At 51.1% G+C, this 23,667-nt stretch overlaps 1 protein-coding gene across 2 annotated transcripts in view; it reads right to left on the bottom strand.

The window, feature by feature from the left end:
• Positions 1-18,379: 18,379 nt before the first annotated feature.
• The window catches only part of wdr74 (WD repeat domain 74), a 31,921-nt gene continuing 26,633 nt past the window's right edge, over positions 18,380-23,667 (bottom strand). The window contains exons 9-12 of one of the 2 annotated variants that reach the window (XM_069893844.1): positions 22,451-22,593; positions 22,023-22,079; positions 21,740-21,802; positions 18,380-18,633 (exon numbers count right to left, since the gene is read on the bottom strand). In XM_069893844.1, the coding sequence (XP_069749945.1) occupies positions 18,385-18,633; positions 21,740-21,802; positions 22,023-22,079; positions 22,451-22,593 (512 nt within the window). In that variant the 3' untranslated portion in view covers positions 18,380-18,384. The remainder of the gene's footprint in view (positions 18,634-21,739; positions 21,803-22,022; positions 22,080-22,450; positions 22,594-23,667) is intronic. The other variant, XM_069893845.1, reaches the window with a different exon arrangement.

Below are 23,667 nucleotides of genomic sequence, written 5' to 3'. Positions count from 1 at the left end.
GATCTGGGAATGGTCAGGCACTGGGGTACGGTAGACAGAAGATCTGGGAACGGTCGGGCTCTGGGGGAACGGTAGAACAGAGCGATCTTGGAAAGGTCGGGCACTGAGGAGAGCTGAAGAGGTGAGAGTTGTGGGAAAGATCGGGCACTGAGGAGAACGGAAGAACAGGGCTCTGGGAATGGTTGGGCACTGAGAATAGCGGTAGAAGGGAGGGATGTGGGAACGATAGGGATCTGTGGAGAGCGGTAGAATAGAGGGATCTTGGATTGGTCGGGCACTGGTGAGAGCAGTAGAACAGGGAGATCTGGGAAGAGTTGTGCACTGGGGAGAATGGTAGACCAGTGATCTGGTAACAGTTGGGCACTGGGTGGAATGAGAGAATAGAGGGATCTTGGTACTGTCCGCTGCTGAGGAGAGCGGGAGAACAGGGGGATATTGGAACGGTAGGGCACTGAAGAGACCTATAGAACAGAGGGATCTGGTATTGGTCGGGCACTGAGGAGAGTGGTAGAACAGAGGGATATTGGAAAGGTCGGTCACTGAGGAAGAGCTGTAGAACTGCGGGATCTGGGAACAGTGGGATACTGAGGAGAGGTGTAGAACAGAGGGATCTGGAAACAGAAGGATATTGAGGAGAGTAGAAGGGAGGGATGTGGGAACGACAGGGATCTGTGCACATCGGTGGAATAGAAGGATCTGGGAACGGTCAGGAACTGAGGAGAGCGTTAGAACAGTTATCTGGGAACGGTGGGGCACTGAGGAGAACGGTAGAACAGAGGGAACTGGGAATGGTCGTGAACTGAGGAGAACATTAGAACTGAAAGATCTGGGAACGGTCGGGCACTGAGGAGAGCAGTATATGGGAGGGATCTGGGAACGATCGGCTGTAGAGATTTACGGTAGAACAGAGGGATCTGGGAAAAGTCAGGCTCTGAATCGAGCGGTAGAAGGGAGGGATCTGAGAACTGTCGGGCACTGTGGAGATCTGTAGAACAGAGAGACCTGGGAACCGTTGGGCAATCGGGGGAAAGATGGAACAGAGGGATTTTGGAACAGTCGCGCACTGGGTGAACGGGAGAATAGAGCGATCTTGGAAATGTCGAGTACTGAGGAGAGAAGGAGAACAGGGATCTGGGAATGGTCGGGAACTGAGGAGAGCAGTAGAACAGAGAAATCTGGTAATGGTTGGGCTCTGAGTAGGGCGGTAGAAGGGAGGGATCTGAGAACGGTCGGGGACTGGGGAGAGCGGTATAGAGGGATCTCGGAACGGTCGGGCCCTCGGGGGAAAAATAGAACAGACTGATTTGGGAACAGTCGCGCACTGGGTGGAATAGTGGATTAGGGCGATCTTGGAAATGTCGAGTACTGAGGAGAGAAGTAGAACATAGGGATCTGGGAATGGTCGGTAATTTAGGAGAGCGGTGGAACAGAGGGATTTCGGAAGGTTGGGCTAAGAGAGCCGTGTAATGGAAGGATTTCGAACGATCTTTCATGGAGTAGAGCGGTGGAACAGTGTGATCAGGGAACGGACGGATACTGAGGAGAGCGGTAGAACAGAGGGTGCTGGGAACGGTTGGGGCCTGAGGATAGCGGTAGAGCATAGGGATCTGGTAACTGTCGGGTACTGATGAGAGCGGTAGAACTGAGGTATTTTGGAACGTTCGGGCACTAAAGAAAGCGGTAGAACAGAGGGATCAGGAAATTGTCGGGCACTGAAGAGACCTGTAGAACAGTGGGATCTAGGAATGATCAGGCATTGAGGGAGAGCTGTACAACACCGGGATCTGGAAACAGAAAGATATTGAGGAGAGCAGAAGGGAGGGATGTGGGTACGACAGGGATCTGTGGAGATCGGTGGAATAGAAGGATCTGGGAACGGTCAGGAACTGAGGAGAGCGGTTTTACAGAGGGATCCGGAACGGTGGGGCACTGAGGAGAACGGTAGAACAGAGGGAATTGAAAATGGTCGGGAACCGAGGTGAGCAGTAGAACAGAGAGATCTAGGAATGGTCGGGCACTGAGGAGAGCAGTATATAGGAGGGATCTGGGAACGATCGGCTGTAGAGGTTTACGCTAGAACGGAGGGATCTGGGAAAGGTCGGGCTCTGAGTCGAGCGGTAGAAGGGAGGGATCTGAGAACTGCCGGGCACTGGGGAGAGCAGTAGAACAGAGGGACCTGGGAACGGTCGGGCAATCGGGGGAAAGAGAGATCAGAGGGATTTGGGAACCGTCGCGCACTGGGTGGAACGGTAGAATAGAGCGATCTTGGAAATGTCGAGTACTGAGGAGAGAAGTAGAACATAGGGATCTGGGAATGGTCGGTAATTTAGGAGAGCGGTAGAACAGAGGAATCTAGGAACATTGGGCTCTCAGGAGAGCCGTGTAATAGAGGTTATTTCGAACGATCTATCATGGAGTAGAGCGGTAGAAGTGAGGGATCTGGGAAATGTCGGGCGTTTGATTGAATGGTAGAACAGAGGGATCTGGGAACAGTCGGACACAAGAATGTGGTAGAACAGGGGCATATGGCAACGTTTGGGAACTGAGCGTAGTGGTAGAACAGAAGGATCTGGGAACGGTCAAGCATTGGGGAGATCGGAAAAACACAGCGATCAATGAACGGTCGGGCTCTGAGGGAAACAGTAGAACAGAGTGATCTGGGAACAGTCAGCCACTGGGGGAGCGGTAAAACATAGGGATCTTGGAACGGTCGGTAACTGAGGAGAGCGGTACAACAGAGGGATCTGGGAACAGTCGGGCACTGAGAAGAGTGGTAAAACAGAAGGATCTTGGAACGTTTTGGCTTGAGGAGAGCGCCAGAACAGAGGTATCTGGGAACTGTCGGGCAATGAGGAGAGCCTTTGAAGAGAGGGATAAGGTAATGGTTGGGAACTGAGCACAGTGGTGGAACAGAGGAATCAGGGAATGGTCAGGCACTGGGGTACGGTAGACAGAAGATCTGGGAATGGTCGGGCACTGGGGGAACGGGAGAATAGAGCGATCTTGGAAAGGTCGGGTCCTGAGGACAGCAGTACAACAGAGTGATTTATGAACGGTCGGGCAGTTAGCAGAGCGTTAGAACAGTGGGATCTGGGAACGTGGGCGACTGAGGAGAACGGTAGAACAGAGGGAACTGGGAATGGTCGGGAACTGAGGAGAACAGTAGAACAGAGAGATCTGGGAACGGTCGGGCACTGAGGAGAGCAGTATATGGGAGGGATCTGGGAACGATCGGCTGTAGAGGTTTACGGTAGAACAGAGGGATCTAGGAAAGGTCGGGCTCTGAGTCGAGCGGTAGAAGGGAGGGATCTGGGCATTGGGGAGATCTGTAGAACAGAGAGACCTGGGAACCGTCGGGCAATGGGGGAAAGAGAGAACAGAGGGATTTGGGAACCGTCGCGCACTGGGTGGAACGGTAGAATAGAGCGATCTTGGAAATGTCGAGTACTGAGGAGAGAAGTAGAACATAGGGATCTGTGAATGGTCGATAATTTAGGAGATCGGTAGAACAGAGGGATCTAGGAACATTGGGCTCTAAGGAGAGCCGTGTAATGGACGGAACTTCGAACGATCTTTCATGGAGTAGAGCGGTAGAACAGAGGGATCTGGGAACTGTCGGACAATCAGGAGAGCGGTAAAACAGAGGGATCTTGGAACATTCAGGCACCGAGGAGAGCTGTAGAACAGAGGGATCTGTGTTTGGTTGGGCACTGAGGAGAGCAGTCGAACAGAGGGATCTTGGAATTGAGGGGAGAGATAGAACAGAGGGATCTGAGAATGGTTGGGCACTGAGGAGAGTGGTAGAAGAGAGGGATCTGGGAATGGTCGGGCACCGAGGACAGCGCTAGAAGAGAGGCATCTACGAACGATTGAGAGAACAGAGGGATATGTAAACGGTCGGGCAGTGAGGAGAGCGGTCGCACGTAGGGATCATAGAATAGTCGGTCTATGACGTCAGCGGTGGAACCGAGGGAATTTTTCATTGATTCGAGCGCTTGAACAGAGGAATCGGAATGGTTGGGCACTGGGGAGATGGGTCAAACAGAGGGATCTGAGTACGGTCGGGTACTAGGGGAACGGTAGAACAGAGGTATCTTGGAAAGGTCGGGTACTGAGGAGAGCGGTAGTACAGAGGAATCTAGGAACATTGGGCTCTCAGGAGAGCCGTGTAATACAGGGTATTTCGAACGATCTTTCATGGAGTAGAGCGGTAGAAGTGAGGGATCTGGGAAATGTCGGGCGTTTGATTGAATGGTAGAACAGAGGGATCTGGGAACAGTCGGACACAAGAATGTGGTAGAACAGGGGGATATGGCAACGTTTGGTAACTGAGCGGAGTAGTAGAACAGAAGGATCTGGGAACGGTCAAGCATTGGGGAGATCGGAAAAACACAGTGATCAATGAACGGTCGGGCTCTGAGGGAAACAGTAGAACAGAGTGATCTGCGAACAGTCGGACACTGAGAAAACTGGTAAAACTGAAGGATCTTGGAACGTTTTTACTTGAGGAGAGTGGCAGAACAGAGTTATCTGGGAACGGTCGGGCAATGAGGAGAGCCTTAGAAGAGAGGGATCAGGGAATGGTTGGGAACTGAGGATAGCGGTAGAAGGGAGGGATGTGGGAACGATAGGGATCTGTGAAGAGCGGTAGAACAGAGGTATTTTGGAACGGTCGGGAATTAAGGAGAGCGGTTGAACATGGGAATCTGAAAACGGTCAGGCACTGAGCGGAGCGGTAGAATAGAGGGATCTTGGATTGGTCGGGCACTGGTGAGAGCAGTAGAACAGGGGATCTGGGAACAGTTGTGCACTGGGGAGAAGGGTAGAAGAGTGATTGGTAGCAGTTGGGCACTGGGTGGAATGATAGAATAGAGGTATCTTGGTACTGTCTGCTGCTGAGGAGAGTGGTAGAACAGAGGGATATTGGAACGTTCAGGCACTGAAGAGACCTGTAGAACAGAGGGATCGAGGAAAGGTCGGGCATTGAGGGAGACCTGTAGAACTGCGGGATCTGGGAACCGTGGGATACTGAGGAGAGGTGTAGAACAGAGGGATCTGGGAACGGTTGGGCTCTGAGGATAGCGGTAAAGCAGAGGGACCTAGGAACTGTCGGGTACGAATGAGAGCGGTTGACCTTAGGTATTTTGGAATGGCCGGGCACTGAGGAAAGCGGTAGAACAGTGGATCAGGAATTCGTCCGGCACTGAGGAGAATGGTCGAGCAGAGGGATCTGGGAATGTTCGGGCAATCGGGGGAAAGATGGAACAGAGGGATTTGGGAACTGTCGCGCACTGGGAGTACCGGAGAATAGAGCGATCTTGGAAATGTCGAGTACTGAGGAGAGAAGTAGAACAGGGATCTGTGAATGTTCGGGCACTGAGGAGACCAGTAGAACAGAGAGATCTGGGAACAGTCGGGCACTGAGAAGAGTGGTAAAATAGAAGGATCTTGGAACGTTTTTTCTTGAGGAGAGTGGCAAAACAGAGGTATCTGGGAACTGTCGGGCAATGAGGACAGCCTTAGAAGAGAGGGATCAGGGAATGGTTGGGAACTGAGGATAGCGGTAGAAGGGAGGGATGTGGGAACGATAGGGATCTGTGGAGAGCGATAGAACAGAGGTATCTGGGAACGGTCGGGAATTAAGGAGAGCGGTGGAACATGGGAATCTGAAAACGGTCAGGCACTGAGCGGAGCGGTAGAATAGAGGGATCTTGGATTGGTCGGGCACTGGTGAGAGCAGTAGAACAGGGGATCTCGGAACAGTTGTGCACTGGGGAGAAGGGTAGAATTGTGATCTGGTAGCAGTTGGGCACTGGGTGGAATAATAGAATAGAGGTATCTTGGTACTGTCTGCTGCTGAGGAGAGTGGTAGAACAGAGGGAGATTGGAACGTTCAGGCACTGAAGAGACCTGATGAACAGAGGGATCGAGGAAAGGTCGGGCATTGAGGGAGACCTGTTGAACTGCGGGATCTGGGAACAGTGGGATACTGAGGAGAGGTGTAGAACACAGGGATCTGTGAACGGTTGGGCTCTGAGGATAGCGGTAAAGCAGAGGGATCTAGGAACTGTCGGGTACAAATGAGAGCGGTTGACCTGAGGTATTTTGGAATGGCCGGGCACTGAGGAAAGCGGTAGAACAGAGGATCAGGAATTCGTCCGGAACTGAGGAGAATGGTCGAGTAGAGGGATCTGGGAACGTTCGGGCAATAGGGGGAAAGATGGAACAGAGGGATTTGGGAACTGTCGCGCACTGGGTGAACGGGAGAATAGAGCGATCTTGGAAATGTCGAGTACTGAGGAGAGAAGTCGAACAGGGATCTGGGAATGGTCGGGAACTGAGGAGAGCAGTAGAACAGAGAGATCTGGTAATGGTTGGACTCTGAGTATGGCGGTAGAAGGGAGGGATCTGAGAACGGTCGAGGACTGGGGAGAGCGGTATAGAGGGATCTGGGAACGGTCGGGCCATCGGGGGAAAGATAGAACAGACTGATTTGGGAACAGTCGCGCACTGGGTGGAACAGTGGATTAGGGCAATCTTGGAAATGTCGAGTACTGAGGAGAGAAGTAGAATGTGGTAGAACAGGGGGATATGGCAACGTTTGGGAATGGTCGGTAATTTAGGAGAGCGGTAGAACAGAGGGATTTCGGAAGGTTGGGCTAAGAGAGCCGTGTAATGGAGGGATTTCGAACGATCTTTCATGGAGTAGAGCGGTGGAACAGAGTGATCAGGGAATGGTCGGACACTGAGGAGAGCGGTAGAACAGAGGTTGCTGTGAACGGTTGTGGTCTGAGGATAGCGGTAGAGCATAGGGATCTGGTAACTGTCGGGTACTGATGAGAGCGGTAGAACTGAGGTATTTTGGAACGGTCGGGCACTGAAGAAAGCGGTAGAACAGGGGGATCAGGAAATGGTCGGGCACTGAAGAGACCTGTAGAACAGTGGGATCTAGGAAAGATCGGGCATTGAGGGAGAGCTGTACAACAGCGGGATCTAGAAACAGAAGGATATTGAGGAGAGTGGTAGAGGGGAGGGATGTGGGAACGTCAGGGATCTGCGGAGATCGGTAGAATAGAAGGATCTGGGAACGGTCAGGAACTGAGGAGAGTTGTAGAACAGAGGGATCCGGAACGGTGGGACACTGAGGAGAACGGTAGAACAGAGGGAACTGAAAATGGTCGGGAACCGAGGAGAGCAGTAGAACAGAGAGATCTGGGAATGGTCGGTCTCTGAGGTGTACGGTAGAACAGAGGGATCTGGGAATGGTCGGGCTCTGAGTAGAGCGGTAGAAGGGAGGGATCTGAGAACGTCGGGCACTGGGGAGACCAGTAGAACAGAGGGATCTGGGAATGGTCGGGCTTTTGGTTAAATGGTGGAACAGAGGGATCTGGGAATGGTCGGGCACTGAGGACAACAGTTGAAGCGATTGGTCTGGGAATGATCGGCCATTGAGGAGAAATGTAGAAGAGAGGGATCTGGGAACAGTCGCGCCCTGAGGAGAACAGCAGAACAGAGGGTTCTGGGATCGGTGGGGATTGCGTCGAACGGTAGAACAGAGGGATTTGTGTTTGGTTGAGCACTGAGGAGAGCAGTCGAACAGAGGGATCTGGAATGGTCGGGCAGTGAGGAGAGCGAAAGAACAGAGCGATCTGAGAATGCTTGGGCTCTGAGTAGAGCGGTAGAAGGGAGGAATCTGAGAAAGGTCGGGCACTGAGGAGACGGCTAGAAGAGAGGTATCTTCGAACGATTGGGAGAACAGAGGGATATGTAAACGGTCGGGCAGTGAGGAGAGCGGTCGAACATAGGTATCATGGAATATTCGGGCTATGGCGTCAGCGGTGGAACAGAGGAAAATTTTCATTGATTAGAACGGTTGAACAGAGGAATCGGAATGGTTGGGCACTGGGGAGAGGGGTCAATCAGAGGGATCTGGGTACGGTCGGGCACTGGGGGAGCGGTAAAACATCGGGATATTGGAACGGTCGGTAACTGAGGAGAGCAGTACAACAGAGGGATCTGGGAACAGTCGGGCACTGAGAAGAGTAGTAAAACATAAGGATCTTGGAACGTTTTGACTTTAGGAGAGTGGTAGAACAGAGGTATCTGGGAACGGTCGGGCAATGAGAAGAGCCTTAGAAGAGAGGGTTCAGGGAATGGTTGGGAACTGAGCACAGTCGTAGAACAGAGGGATCTGAGAATGGTCAGGCACTGAGGTACGGTAGACAGAAGATCTGGGAATAGTCGGGCACTGGGGAAACTGTAGAACAGAGGGATTATGGGTACCGTCGGACATTGGGTGGAACGCTAGAACAGTGCGATCTTGGAAAGGTCGGGCACTGAGGAGAGCTGGAGAGGTGAGAGATGTGGGAAAGATCGGGCACTGAGGAGAATGGGAGAACAGGACTCTGGGAATGGTTGGGCACTGAGAATAGCGGTAGAAGGGAGGGATGTGGGAACGATAGGGATCTGTGGAGAGCGGTAGAATAGAGGGATCTTGGATTGGTCGGGCACTGGTGAGAGCAGTAGAACAGGGAGATCTGGGAAGAGTTGTGCACTGGGGAGAATGGTAGAACAGTGATCTGGTAACAGTTGGGCACTGGGTGGAATGATAGAATAGAGGGATCTTGGTACTGTCCGCTGCTGAGGAGAGCGGGAGAACAGGGGGATATTGGAACGGTAGGGCACTGAAGAGACCTGTAGAACAGAGGGATCTGGTATTGGTCGGGCACTGAGGAGAGTGGTAGAACAGAGGGATATTGGAAAAGTCGGTCATTGAGGAAGAGCTGTAGAACTGCGGGATCTGGGAACAGTGGGATACTGAGGAGAGGTGTAGAACAGCGGGATCTGGAAACAGAAGGTAATTGAGGAGAGTGGTAGAGGGGAGGGATGTGGGAACGTCAGGGATCTGCGGAGATCGGTAGAATAGAAGGATCTGGGAACGGTCAGGAACTGAGAGCTGTAGAACAGAGGGATCCGGAACGGTTGACACTGAGGAGAACGGTAGAACAGAGGGAACTGAAAATGTTCGGGAACTGAGGAGACCAGTAGAACAGAGAGATCTTGGAACAGTCGGGCACTGAGAAGAGTGGTAAAACAGAAGGATCTTGGAACGTTTTTTCTTGAGGAGAGTGGCAAAACAGAGGTATCTGGGAACTGTCGGGCAATGAGGACAGCCTTAGAAGAGAGGGATCAGGGAATGGTTGGGAACTGAGGATAGCGGTAGAAGGGAGGGATGTGGGAACGATAGGGATCTGTGGAGAGCGATAGAACAGAGGTATCTGGGAACGGTCGGGAATTAAGGAGAGGGTGGAACATGGGAATCTGAAAACGGTCAGGCACTGAGCGGAGCGGTAGAATAGAGGGATCTTGGATTGGTCGGGCACTGGTGAGAGCAGTAGAACAGGGGATCTCGGAACAGTTGTGCACTGGGGAGAAGGGTAGAACTGTGATCTGGTAGCAGTTGGGCACTGGGTGGAATGATAGAATAGAGGTATCTTGGTACTGTCTGCTGCTGAGGAGAGTGGTAGAACAGAGGGAGATTGGAACGTTCAGGCACTGAAGAGACCTGTAGAACAGAGGGATCGAGGAAAGGTCGGGCATTGAGGGAGACCTGTTGAACTGCGGGATCTGGGAACAGTGAGATACTGAGGAGAGGTGTAGAACACAGGGATCTGTGAACGGTTGGGCTCTGAGGATAACGGTAGAGCTGAGGGATCTAGGAACTGTCGGGTACAAATGAGAGCGGTTGACCTGAGGTATTTTGGAATGGCCGGGCACTGAGGAAAGCGGTAGAACAGAGGATCAGGAATTCGTCCGGAACTGAGGAGAATGGTCGAGTAGAGGGATCTGGGAACGTTCGGGCAATAGGGGGAAAGATGGAACAGAGGGATTTGGGAACTGTCGCGCACTGGGTGAACGGGAGAATAGAGCGATCTTGGAAATGTCGAGTACTGAGGAGAGAATTCGAACAGGGATCTGGGAATGGTCGGGAACTAAGGAGAGCAGTAGAACAGAGAGATCTGGTAATGGTTGGGCTCTGAGTATGGCGGTAGAAGGGAGGGATCTGAGAACGGTCGGGGACTGGGGAGAGCGGTATAGAGGGATCTGGGAACGGTCGGGCCATCGGGGGAAAGATAGAACAGACTGAATTGGGAACAGTCGCGCACTGGGTGGAATTGTGGTTTAGGGCAATCTTGGAAATGTCGAGTACTGAGGAGAGAAGTAGAATGTGGTAGAACAGGGGGATATGGCAACGTTTGGGAATGGTCGGTAATTTAGGAGAGCGGTAGAACAGAGGGATTTCGGAAGGTTGGGCTAAGAGAGCCGTGTAATGGAGGGATTTCGAACGATCTTTCATGGAGTAGAGCGGTGGAACAGAGTGATCAGGGAATGGTCGGACACTGAGGAGAGCGGTAGAACAGAGGGTGCTGGGAACGGTTGTGGTCTGATGATAGCGGTAGAGCATAGGGATCTGGTAACTGTCGGGTACTGATGAGAGCGGTAGAACTGAGGTATTTTGGAACGGTCGGGCACTGAAGAAAGCGGTAGAACAGAGGGATCAGGAAATGGTCGGGCACTGAAGAGACCTGTAGAACAGTGGGATCTAGGAAAGATCGGGCATTGAGGGAGAGCTGTACAACAGCGGGATCTAGAAACAGAAGGATATTGAGGAGAGTGGTAGAGGGGAGGGATGTGGGAACGTCAGGGATCTGCGGAGATCGGTAGAATAGAAGGATCTGGGAACGGTCGGTAACCGAGGAGAGCAGTAGAACAGAGAGATCTGGGAATGGTCGGTCTCTGAGGTGTACGGTAGAACAGAGGGATCTGGGAATGGTCGGGCTCTGAGTAGAGCGGTAGAAGGGAGGGATCTGAGAACGTCGGGCCCTGGGGAGAGCAGTAGAACAGAGGGATCTGGGAATGGTCGGGCTTTTGGTTAAATGGTGGAACAGAGGGATCTGGGAACAGTCGGGCCCTGAGGAGAACAGCAGAACAGAGGGTTCTGGGAACGGTGGGGATTGCGTCGAAAGGTAGAACAGAGGGATCTGTGTTTGGTTGAGCACTGAGGAGAGCAGTCGAACAGAGGGATCTGGAATGGTCGGGCAGTGAGGAGAGCGGAAGAACAGAGCGATCTGAGAATGCTTGGGCTCTGAGTAGAGCGGTAGAAGGGAGGAATCTGAGAAAGGTCGGGCACTGAGGAGACGGCTAGAAGAGAGGTATCTTCGAACGATTGGGAGAACAGGGATATGTAAACGGTCGGGCAGTGAGGAGAGCGGTCGAACGTAGGTATCATGGAATATTCGGGCTATGGCGTCAGCGGTGGAACAGAGGAAATTTTTCATTGATTAGAACGGTTGAACAGAGGAATCGGAATGGTTGGGCACTGGGGAGAGGGGTCAATCAGAGGGATCTGGGTACGGTCGGGCACTGGGGGAGCGGTAAAACATCGGGATATTGGAACGGTCGGGGACTGAAGAGAGCACTAGAACAGAGGGATCTGGGAACGATCGGTCACTGAGGAGAGCGGTAGTACAGAGGGATATGGGAACAGTCGTACAGGAAAGTGGTAGAACAGGGGAATATGGTAACGGTCAGGCATTGGGGAGATCGGAAAAACACAGTTATCAATGAACGGTCGGGCTCTGAGGAAAACAGTAGAACAGAGTGATCTGGGAACCGTCAGCCACTGGGGGCAGCGGTAAAACATAGGGATCTTGGAACGGTCGGTAACTGAGGAGAGCCGTACAACAGAGGGATCTGAGAACGGTTGGGCTCTGAGGAGAGTGGTTGAACACAGGGATCAGGGAACGGTCGGGCTCTGAAGGAAACGGTAGAACATAGTGATCTGGGAACAGTCAGCCACTGGGGGGAGGAGTAAAACAGGGATCTTGGAACGGTCGGGCACTACGGAGAGTGGTCGAACAGAGGGATCTGAGAACGGTTGGGCTCTGAGGAGAGTGGTAGAACAGAGGGATCAGGGAACGGTCGGGCACTGAGGAGAGCGGTAGAAGGGAGTGATGTGGGAAATATAGGGATCTGTGGAGAGCGGAACAACAGACTGATTTAGGAACCGTCGGAAACTGAGGAGAGCAGTCGAACAGAGGGATCTGGGAATGGTCGGGCAATCGGCGGAAAGATAGAACAGTGGGATTTGGGAACAATCGGGCACTGGGTGGAACGGTAGAATAGAGCATCTTGGAAATGTCGGATTCTGAGGAGAGAAGTAGAAGAGAGTAATCTGGAAAAGGTTGTCCACTGGGGGAACGGTAGAGCAGAGGAGGGATCTGGAAACAGTCGGGCATTGAGGAGAGTGGTAGAATTGAGGGATCTTGGAAAGGTTGGGTACTGAGTAGTGCGGAGGAACAGATGGAATTTTGACTGATCATTGATTGAGTAGAACGGTAGAACAGAGGGGTCTTCGAATGGTTGGGCACTGGTGAGAGCGGTCGAACAGAGGGATCTGGGAACTGCCAAGCAATGGGGGTTACTGTACAACACAGGGATCTGGGAACAGTCGGGCATTGGGTGGAACGGGAGAATAGAGCGATCTTGGAAATATCAGATTCTGAGAGAATTAGAACAGAGGGATCTGGGAATGGTTGGTCTTTTAGGAGAGAGGTAGAACAGAGGGATCTGGGAACGGTTGGACTTTGATGAGAGCGGTGCAACAGAGTGAATTACGAACCATCGTTCATTGAGTAGAGCCGTAGAACAGGGATCTTGCAACGGTCGGGCACTGATGAGAGCGGTAGAACAGAGCGATCTGGCAATGGTCGGGCACTGATAAGAGCAGTAGAACAGAGAGATCTGGGAACGTTCGGGCACTGAGCAGAGCGGTATAACAGAGGGATCTGGGAATGGTTGGGTCCTCAGGAGAGCGGTATAAGGGAGGGATCAGGGAACGATAGGCTGTAGAGGTGTGCGTAGAACAGTGCGATCTGTGAACGGTCTGGGACTGGGGGAGCGGGAGAGCGGAGGGATTTGGTAACAGTCTGGCTATGAGGAGCGCGGTGGAAAAGAGGGAATTTTGAGTGATCGTTCATTGAGTCGAGTGGTAGAACATAGACCTTAGAGTGGTTGGTCACTGGGGAGAGCGGTCAAACAGAGGGATCTGGGAACGGTCGGGCACTGAGGAAAGCGGTAGTACAGAGGGATGTGGGAACAGTCGGACACAGGAAAGTGGTAGAACAGGGGGATATGGGAACGTTTGGGAACTGAGCGGATTGGTAGAACAGAATGATCTGGGAACGGTCAGGCACTGGGGAGATTGTAAAAACACAGTGATCAGTGAACGGTCGGGCTCTGAGGGAAACGGTAGAACAGAGTGATCTGGGAACAGTCAGCCACTGGGGGAGAGTAAAACATAGGGATCTTGGAACGGTCGGTAACTGAGGAGAGCGGTACAACAGACGGATCTGGGAACAGTCGGGCACTGAGAAGTGTGGTAAAACAGAAGGATCTTGGAACGTTTTGGCTTGAGGAGAGTGGCAGAACAGAGGTATCTGGGAATGGGTGGCACTGAGGAGAGTGGTCGAACAGAGGGATCTGGGAACGGTTGGGCACTGGGGAGAGCTGTTGAACAGAATGATCTGGGAACGGTCGGGCAATCGGTGGAAAGATAGAACAGTGGGATTTGGGAACAGTCGGGCACTGGGTGGAACGGTAGAATCGAGCGATCTTGGATTCTGAGGAGAGAAGTAGAAGAGAGTAATCTGGGAAAGGTCGTCCACTGGGGGAACGGTAGAGCAGAGGAGGGAAACAATCGGGCATTGAGGATAGTGGTAGAATTGAGGGATCTTGGAAAGGTTGGGTACTGAGGAGTGCGGTGGAACAGATGGAATTTTGACTGATCGTTTATTGAGTAGAGCGGTAGAACAGAGGGATCTTCGAATGGTTGGGCACTGGTGAGAGCGGTCGAACAGAGGGATCTGGGAACTGCCGAGCAATGGGGGTTATTGTAGAACACAGGGATCTAGGAACAGTCGGGCATTGGGTGGAACGGGAGAATAGAGCGATCTTGGAAATATCAGATACTGAGAGAATTAGAACAGAGGGATCTGGGAATGGTTGGTCTTTTAGGAGAGAGGTAGAACAGAGGGATCTGGGAACGGTTGGACTTTGATGAGAGCGGTGGAACAGAGTGAATTACGAACCATCGTTCATTGAGTAGAGCCGTAGAACAGGGATCTTGCAACGGTCGGGCGCTGATGAGAGCGGTAGAACAGAGCGATCTTGGAATGGTCGGGCACTGAGGAGAGCGGTAGAACAGAGGGATCTGAGTATGGTTGGACTATGAGGAGAGCGGTAGAAGGGAGGGATCTGGGAATGGTTAGACACTGGGAGGAACGGTAGAAACGAGGGGCCTGGGACCGGACGGCCACTAGGTGGAACGGTAAAACACAGGGATCTCGGAATGGTCGGTCATTGAGCTGAGTGGTCGAATAGAGGGATCATGGAACAGTCGGGCACTGAGAGCTGTTGAACAGCGGTATCTGGGAACAGTCGGGTGCTGAGATGAGCGGAAGAACAGAGGGATTTTAGACAGTCGGGCACTGAGGAGAGCTGTAGAACTGAGGGATCTGGGAACGGTGGGGCACTGAGGAGAAAGGTTGAACAAAGGGATCTGGGAATGGCTGGGCTCTGAGAATAGCGGTATAGCAGAGGGATCTGGGAACAGTCGGGTACTGATGAGAGCGGTAGAACAGAGTGATTTTGGAATGGTCGGGCACTGAGGAAAGCAGTAGAACCGAGGGATCTGGGAATGGTGGGGCTCTGAGGAGAGTGGTAGAACAAAGGATCTGGGAACGATCGGGGTCTGAGGGGTAGAGTAGAGAAATCTGGGAACAGTCGGATACTGATGAGAGTGGTAGAACAGAGGGATTTTTGAATGGTAGGGCACTGAGGAGAGCGATAGAACAGAGTGATTTTGGAATGGTCGGGCACTGAGGAAAGCAGTAGAACCGAGGGATCTGGGAATGGTGGGGCTCTGAGGAGAGTGGTAGAACAAAGGATCTGGGAACGATCGGGGTCTGAGGGGTAGAGTAGAGAAATCTGGGAACAGTCGGGTACTGATGAGAGCGGTAGAACAGAGGGATTTTTGAATGGTAGGGCACTGAGGAGAGCGATAGAACAGAGGGATCTTGCAAATGCTGGGCACTGGGGAGAGCGGTAGAATAGAGCGATCTTGGAAAGATCTGCTATTGAGGAGAGCAGTAGAACAGGGATCTGCAAACGGTCGGGCACTTAGCAGAGCAGTAGAACAGAGGGATCTGGGAATGGTCTGGCACAGGAGAGTGGTATAAAGGAGGGATCTGGGAACGATCAGGTGTAGAGGTGTATGGTAGGACAGAGGTATCTGTTCGGGCACTGAAGAGAGTGGTGGAACAGAGAGATCTGGAAATGGTTGGGGTCTGAGTAGAACAGTAGAAGGGATGGATCTGGGAACGGTCGGGCACTGAGGAGTGGTAGAACAGAGGTATCTGGGAATGGTCGGGCACAGAGGGGAGCGATAGAAGAGAGGGATCTGGGAACGGTCGGGCATTGAGGAGAGTGGCAGAACAGAGGGATCTGGGAGTGGTCGGGCTCTGGGGAGTGCGGTAGAACAGGGGGATCTTGGAACGTTTGGGCTCTGAGGAGACCGGTAGAATGGTGGCATCTGGGAACTGTCGGGCAATGAGGAGAGCATTAGAACAGATGGATCAGGGAATGTTTGTGAACTGAGGGCAGTGGTAGAGTAGAGGAATCTGGGAAGGGTCAGGCACAGGGCAAACGATAGAACAGAGGGATCTGGAAATGGTCGGGCACTGTGGGAACGGGAGAACAGAGGGATATGGGAACAGTCAGACACTTGGAACGGTAGAACAGAGCGATCTTGGAACGGTTTGGCTCTGAGGAGAGTGGTAAAAGGGAGGGATGTGAGAACAATAGGGATCTTAGGAAAGCGGTAGAACAGTGGGATCTGGGAATGGTCGGGAACTCTTGTTTGAATCTCTCCCACTCTCAATGGGGATAAAAGCCTGTCCACATTGACTCTATCGGTCCCCCTCATAATTTTAAATGTCTCCATCAAATCCTCCCTCAATCTTCTATGCTCCAGGGAGTAAAGTCCAAGCCTGTTAAACTGTTCCTTGTAACTCAAACCCTGAAACCCAGGCAACATCCTTGTAAATCTTCTCTCCATTTTGCTGATGTCCGTCCTATATTTCAGTGACCAAAACTGCACGCAATATTCTACATTTGGCTTCACCAACTTCAACATGCCATCCCAACTCCTGTACTCGATACTACAATTGATGAAAGCCAACATACCAAAAGCTTTCTTCACAACCCTGTCTACATGTGACTCCACCTTCAGGAAATCATGTATCAGATTTCCTAAATCCTTTTGTTCTTCTGCACTCCTCAATGGTCAATGACCTTTGTTGATTATTCCAACCAAACTATTGCACCTCACATTTATCAGTTTTAATCTCCATCTGCCCATCTTTCAGCCCACTCTTTTTACCTGGCCTTTATCCCACTGCAAGCTTTGAAAACCTTCTTCATGGTCCACACCACCACCAATCTTAGTATCATCTGCATATTTACTAATCCAATTTACCACCCTATTATCCAGATCATTAATATATCTGACAAACTACAATGGACCATGTACCAATCCCTGGAGCGCTCCACTAGTCACCGGCCTCCAAGCTGTGAAACAATTTTCCACCATTGATCTCTGGCATCTCCAATCCAACCACTGTTGAATTCATTTCACTACTTCAACATTCATACCTATACCTAATGCTTGAACCTTCCTAACTAACCTCTTATACAGAACCTTGTCAAAGGCCTTACTGAAGTCTATATAGACAACATCCACAGCCTTCCCTTCGTCAACCTTGAAAAATTCAATGTTTTATTAAACATGATCTACCACACACAAAACCATGTTGACTACTAATCAGTCCTTGGCTATCCAAATAATTGTAAATTCCATCACTAAGAACACTCTCCATTAATTTACCAACCATCAACATCAGACTCACAGGCCGATAATTATCCGGTTTACTTTTAGAGATTTTTTTTTAAAACAGTGCAACAACATGAGGTTCCCTCCAATCCTCCAGCTCTTCCCACGTGGCTAATGAAATTTTCAAGATTCCTGTCAGAGCCCCCACTCTTTCTATACTAACCTCCCTCAATGTCCTCAGGAATATCCTGCCAGGACCCAGAGATTTATCCACCCTCTCTTTAAAATGGCCACGATGGGATGGCGGTGGGACTCGATGGGCCGAATGCCTGTTTCTGCGCTAATATTTTATGCATTGCACAAATCTCCGCCAGGCCAACCCTCAATCACCCATCCTTCAGGTAAAAGAGCTGTAGGCTCAGTAACAATGGACAACAAAGACTTTGCTTCCTCAACACCGTTGGGTGTATTTGATGGATTTTGCACTGCTGATCATGAAAATTGCCTTAAAATTTTCCTATTGTGAGAGATGAGTAAAACTGATATAAAAATATGAAGATAGAAATATGGGTAAATGAATAAAGCCAGTATGAACAGGATAAGAAATGGATGTTAGAATGTAGGAAGTAGAGTTAGTCTGAATAAGATAAGGGTCTTCTAGCCCTCGATAGAATTAGCAGGTTTTGCATATGTAATTAGTAAGCCCTAGACAGTATTAGCAAGTTCTACATATGAGTTGTGAGGGTTGGGAAGGTGTAAATTAGAACAAAGATAGGTTTGTGAATAAGGACAATGAGGATAATGACATGATGAGACACCAAGAGGATACCCCCTGGTCCTCCAAGTTCACAGAAACAGCACGTAGGCAGGCAGGATTGCCTAATGCCAAACCTATCCAGGAGGCAGAAGAATGTAAGGGGGAGGGTATTCCTATACTGAAATAAACTGTATAAAAGTTGGGTGAGCCCCAGTGTATGTGTGTATTCCCAGGGTAAGGGGAAGCACCCAACTTTGCATTGTTGTATAATAAATGTTCTTTGTTCTCAATTTTTGTCTCGAGTAATTTCTGTGAAGGTACTTCTGTTTCTAACACTATCATGTACCAATTTTTTTTAGATACAACCTATTTTTGTGATTTCCTGTCTACCTCAAGCATCCAAAACATGTCATTGAAAATTTATTTCCTGCATTCGCCCTCGGACGTCTTCCCTGCTGATCTTGGTACCGTCACCATGACCAACACGGTGAAAAGTTTTGACTGTGGAAAAGCGTTATTGGAGCCACCAGAATCCTTGGTGCCGGCTGGCTATTGTTGGACGCTGATACGAGAGGCATCAGACACTGAGCACGAATGAAAATCGGCGGCAAACTTTTCGAGGTCACTTGAATGAGCACAAAGTATCAGATTCACAATGCGATTAAACATGCTGAATTCAACAAGTTAATTTATTGTTTCTCCAATGTCCTATGTGATTCAGCAAATCTGAAATTATCTTTGTGTTCAGCTTGAAGTTGCCTATCATATTCTCCAAGTTTTCAGGAAGTAAAACGTTTGAAAACAATTTGTTGCCCAGTATCTTTGAAGTATTGTCTCTTTTACAACATTCAGTCAGTTTACTATCATTATCCTTCTCTCTGAGTTCACGTTCACCCGCAGCCAGTAAGAATTTCGGGCCAATGTACTGTGAAGGAATATATGGGAATGTTTTGGGAGATAAATTGGTAAAATTAGAGTAGGTTACATACATACACATTATTTGAAATACTGAAGAATTCATATTCAGTGACTTTGCAGAACCTATGGAGAATGCAATGCACATTTCACAAGTAGGTGCTAATTGAAATTATGTCATGAAATGAATGGGCTATTGTCTTGGAAGAACAACCAGAGCCAGGTTGTCTGTTTTGGACCTTTTTGCAAGGCTTTTGACCTCTCTGCAAAGTGCTCACTCAGAGGTCATTGTTTACTTAAAACAACAGATGGGAGCAGAAGACTAACTCCTATTGTTTGCTGGAGAAGGTCAGGGGTTTTGCAAGCTAGAAGTGCTCTCTGTCTGATGTTTCTCTTGGAATAAGTGGAACAGAAAGGAAATCTGTGTTAGCCTGAAAGAAAGAGGTTATCATCTAGAGAATCCTGAAGGGGTAAGTTTCATCAGCAAGACATTGAGGTTACTAATGATGGTACCTCAGTTGTGGAAATCCTGGAACAACAAATCTCTCTCTGCAAACCTCCAAAGAACCTTCCTAAGCAATAAACATTTATCTTTCGAGCACCAAAGCCTGGTGAACTTTATACATGTGCACAGTATAAGAATTGCCTGCAACCAGTGAACTTGGAAGAATGAGGAGTGAGATTGAACTGTGAACCAAATAACTTTTCCTAAATTTACACATGCATCACATACATGTGCACTTAGAATTAGAAGGGGATTAAGTTGGGTTTAGTTCAGTTAAAAGTTTGATTCTGTTTTCATGTTTAAAGATAATTAAAAACAACTTTTGTTTAAGTAACTACTTGTCATGGTGAATGTCTATTGCTGCTGGGTTTTGGGCTCGTAACAGTACATTGTGTGAAGTGTATAACAATAAGCCCATTATCATTCACCCTAGCTCCAGCAGCAAGAGGGTAATCACCTCCCCCCCACTGCCCCTCCCCCTGAATCCAGGAGCACTGCCCTGCCGCACACAAAGACCCATGAAGCCGCGGGCACGCATGCTGGAAATGCAACCTCCGCTGCGGTAAGTGTCGGGAAGGTCTGGCGGAGGTGCGACAGCTGAGGGATACATGTCGGTCCTGTGCTACGTCAGTTGCTGCAGGGGTCACAGGATCTGGGTGGGAGCAGGTCACCCTCGACCCAGAGGGGCTGAATAAGGAAGGTGGCCGGGATCAAGGATGTCACTCTGGAGAAACTCAGCAGGTCATGCAGTGTCCATAGCGGGGTTTGCATTGGAAAGATGTAGACATTTGTCGCGGTAATGGGGCCTTCCGGCCCATGAGCCCATGCCACCCGATTACACTCAGGTAACCCACAACCTCTGTACGTGCAAAGGGTGGGAGGAAACCCACGCGGACATGGGGAGAGCATACAAACTCCTCATGGACAGCGCGGGTGGCCGGTGCTGTAATAGCATTGTGCTAAGTGGCAGCGGACAGAACAGCGAGGCCTCCCCGTTTGGGGGTGCGGGGGGTGGTCCCCAGCGAGGGCTCTTCAAAGGGTCAAGCAGCAGGCCCTTCGGCCCAACCAAAATGTCTCGCTGAGCCAGTCACATTCCCCTCCGTAATGCCGCACTCCAGTAGGAGACAAGATTCTGAGGGGCACGGATAAGGTAGGCAGCCAGCACCTTGTCCCCACGGCAGGTGGTAACAAACACCAGGGGACGTCTCTGCAGAGCGAAGGGAGGAAAGTTTAGGGGAGACATCAGAGATTTTTTTTAAACAGAGAGTTGTGGGGGCCTGGAATTCATTGCCGGGGGTGGTGGTGGAAGCTGGAACAATGGGGGCATTTAAGAGACTCGAAGACATATGGATGCTAGAAAAATAAACGGTTATGAGGTAGGGAGGGCTTTATACTTAAATTTTGGTAGGAATATATAGGTCAGCACCTCATTGAGGGCCGAAGGGTCTGTACTGGGCTGTAATGTTCTTTTCTGGCCCACGAAACTTTGTGGTTTTTGAAGGGTGGGAGGAAACCGGCCCACCTGGAGCAAACCCACGCAGGTCATGGAGAGAGTGTATAATCTCCTTGCAGGCAGCATGGGATTCGAACCCGGGTCGCTGACGCTATGGTCCTGTCATGCTCTGCCGGCCTAACCTGTCTCATCCACATCGAGGTACTTTCTGCACCCCTTTCCAGCCTGCTGATGTCAACCGGAACTGAACCCGGCTCTTCTCAACGCAATCCAGCCATTCGTCCCGTGTTGCAGGGCACCCCTGGGCTCAGTGCCCCAGACGAGGAAGGTAAGTGGGTCAAATGCCTACATCTGGAGACTGCGGGGGGGTTTGGGTGGCACAGTTACAGCGCCAGCAACCCAGGTTCTAATCCAGGGTGGTCTGTGAGGAGTTTATATGCTCTCCTCGTGTCTGCTTGGGTTTTCTCTGGGGGCTCCGGTTTCCTCCCACCCTCAAAAACGTACAGGGGCTGTAGGTCAATTGGGCGGCACGGGGCCATGGGCCGGAAGGGCCAGTTACTATGCTGTATGACTAAATTTCAATTTAAATAAATTTAATTTCCATCCATCAGAGAGATGAAGGGCCTATGTGGTAGACTCCAACTCCAAAGTAACATCCCTCACTGCATTTCTCTGCATTTTTTCGTACTCCCAATCACTGCAGCGAAGTCTCACCCAAGGTGGGTTGGGGGGGGGGGGGGGGGGCGGCTTATGGGATTAAATATTATGCATTTGATTGTATTTTGATTGTATGATTTATTATTGTTTATAAATAAAATTTTCAAAACAAAAACAGGGCTATGCGGTTCCAGTCTTAGACCCCCCTCCTATTCGAGCAACCCTGCAGAGGTTTGGGGGTCAGGGAGGGGTGTCTGTTCTGGTGTGGGGGTGAAACCAGACCAGACCTGGAGACTGATGGACAATGGGGGAGAGAGAGAGAGAGAGAGAGAAAAAGAGAGAAAGACGCTGGACAAGATGGTGTTGCAGTCAGCCATCTATTGACACTGGTTACACTTGGGAATCTTTCCTCCTCCTTGCTCGCCCCTTCCCAGATTCCCGCTGCTCTCTCTTCCTCTTGGAATCCGCTTGGCTGCCAACCATTACCATGGTGTCCCATACCTTGTCGTCATCCTCCTCCTCCTCCTTTACGGTCACCTCCCCCAGGGGCTTTTCTTCTGCCTGCTGGGGGAAGGACAGATGGGTCAGGGCAAGGGTGAGGGAGAGGGAAACCTCCTCGACCAGTGTTAGACGCCCTGGGGAGGGGAAAGGGAGGAAGGGGAGAGGAGAGGTGGGTTTGGGAGAGGCATAGTGGGGAGGTGGGGCAGGGTGGGGAAGGAAGGGGCAGAGTGAGGAGGGGAAGGATTTCCAAGCCCCCACCACACCCCCCACACCAGTTACTCACCTCCCAGTTGTCCCGGCTGGTGAACAGTAGGCAGCTGAGCTGGGACTTCAGGTAGACCTGGGGAGGGGAACAAAGACGAGAGTGAGCAAGATGAAGCCCTCAACCTAGCACCAGGCAATGACCAGGCCCCTTCCCCACCCTGGGGAACTTCACCCTGCATACACACTGGGTGGGGAAATGCCTCGGCAGCAGGGGGGGGGGGGGGTCAGAGGTCCGACCAGACCAGAGTAGGGCAGGGGGAGAGGGAGGGGTCCTTTATAGGTGGGTGTGGGGTCAGTACTGGTTTGGGGGCGGGGAACGGGTGTCTGTGCTGCTGTGGGGTATGTGGTCTCAGGAGAGTGGGGAGCGTCTCTGTATTGGTGGAGGGGCATGGGGTCCCAGGAGTACGGGGAGGACGAGGGTGGGGGGAGGGTGAGGGGGGGTCTCACCTTGTACAGCAGCCTCTTCTCTGCCACATGGTGCACCCGTAGAAAGCGGTCAAGCCCACAGGAAGCCACCAGGGGCAGTGAGGGGTGGCACTGCACATCCCGCACGCTTCCGGCCTGGCCCTTGAGGCACTTCAGCAACTTCCCTGCAGAGACGGAACACATTGGGGGGAGGGGGAGAAACAGGAGGTCAGCACAGTGTCTGTGGACTTGGATCAGGAACCCATTACCCCCTCTCCCCACCCCAGAGCAGGCTGCATCCACAAACCCTCCACCCTCCCTGTCCTCGCACCACACAAGTCCCAGATGTCCCCTCGCCCCCCCTCCCCCACCCACCTCAAGCCTGGAGGCCTGAGCCCTGACAGAGGGGGCCAGCGAGCTGCTGTCAGATGGACACGGTTCCCACCTCCACGTCAGCGATCGGTTGTTGGGGACAGCTTGGAACTGCAGGCTGGCAGCCTTTCATTCGCCCACACAGGTGAGGCTGTCCTCGGCCTCATCCACTGCTGGGGGGGGGGGGGGGGAGAAACATCGGCACACCCCCACCCCCTCAGGATGGTCAAAACCCAGCAGCAGGAACACTGAATGTTCCATTTTCAGTTAAACCTCCCCCTCCACCCCACTCCCCCCCTCCCAGCTCCTTCCATATGATCTGTCTCAATCCTTGTGTACACAGTGTAAACAAATAGAACATCGCGGGCTTTTCGGCCCTTCCAGTCTGTGCCAACCATCATTCCACTAGTCCCATTGACCTGCTCCCATTCCATCACCCTCCTGGCCTTTCCCATCCGTGCTTCCATCCAATTTATTCTTAAAACACGAGTTCACCGCACCAGATGACAGCTCGTTCCACACTCCTTCCCCTCTCTGAGTGAAGAACTGCCCCCTAATGTTCCCCCAAAACCTTCCCCCTTCAGCTTAAGACTATGAACCCTCGTATTTATCTCCCCCAATCTACGTGAAAAAAGCCTCTTCGCATTTATCTCTCGTAATCTTGTAAATCTCGATCAAATCTCCCCTCGTTCCTCTTCGCTCCAGGGAATAAAATCTCAACCTGTTTAATCTTTCCCTGTAACTCAACTCCTGAAGACCAGTGTGACAGAGTATATAGATATGTTTTTGGGAGATAAATTGGGAAAGGTTTGTTAGAGTAGGTCACATACAAACATTTTAAAATAGATCTCATTTGAAATACCGAAGCTCTGCTAATGCAAGACATA

The sequence above is a fragment of the Narcine bancroftii genome, chromosome 8, assembly GCF_036971445.1.
Source record: "Narcine bancroftii isolate sNarBan1 chromosome 8, sNarBan1.hap1, whole genome shotgun sequence".
Classification (NCBI taxonomy): domain Eukaryota; kingdom Metazoa; phylum Chordata; class Chondrichthyes; order Torpediniformes; family Narcinidae; genus Narcine; species Narcine bancroftii.
This window is presented reverse-complemented; position numbering and strand designations above follow the sequence as displayed.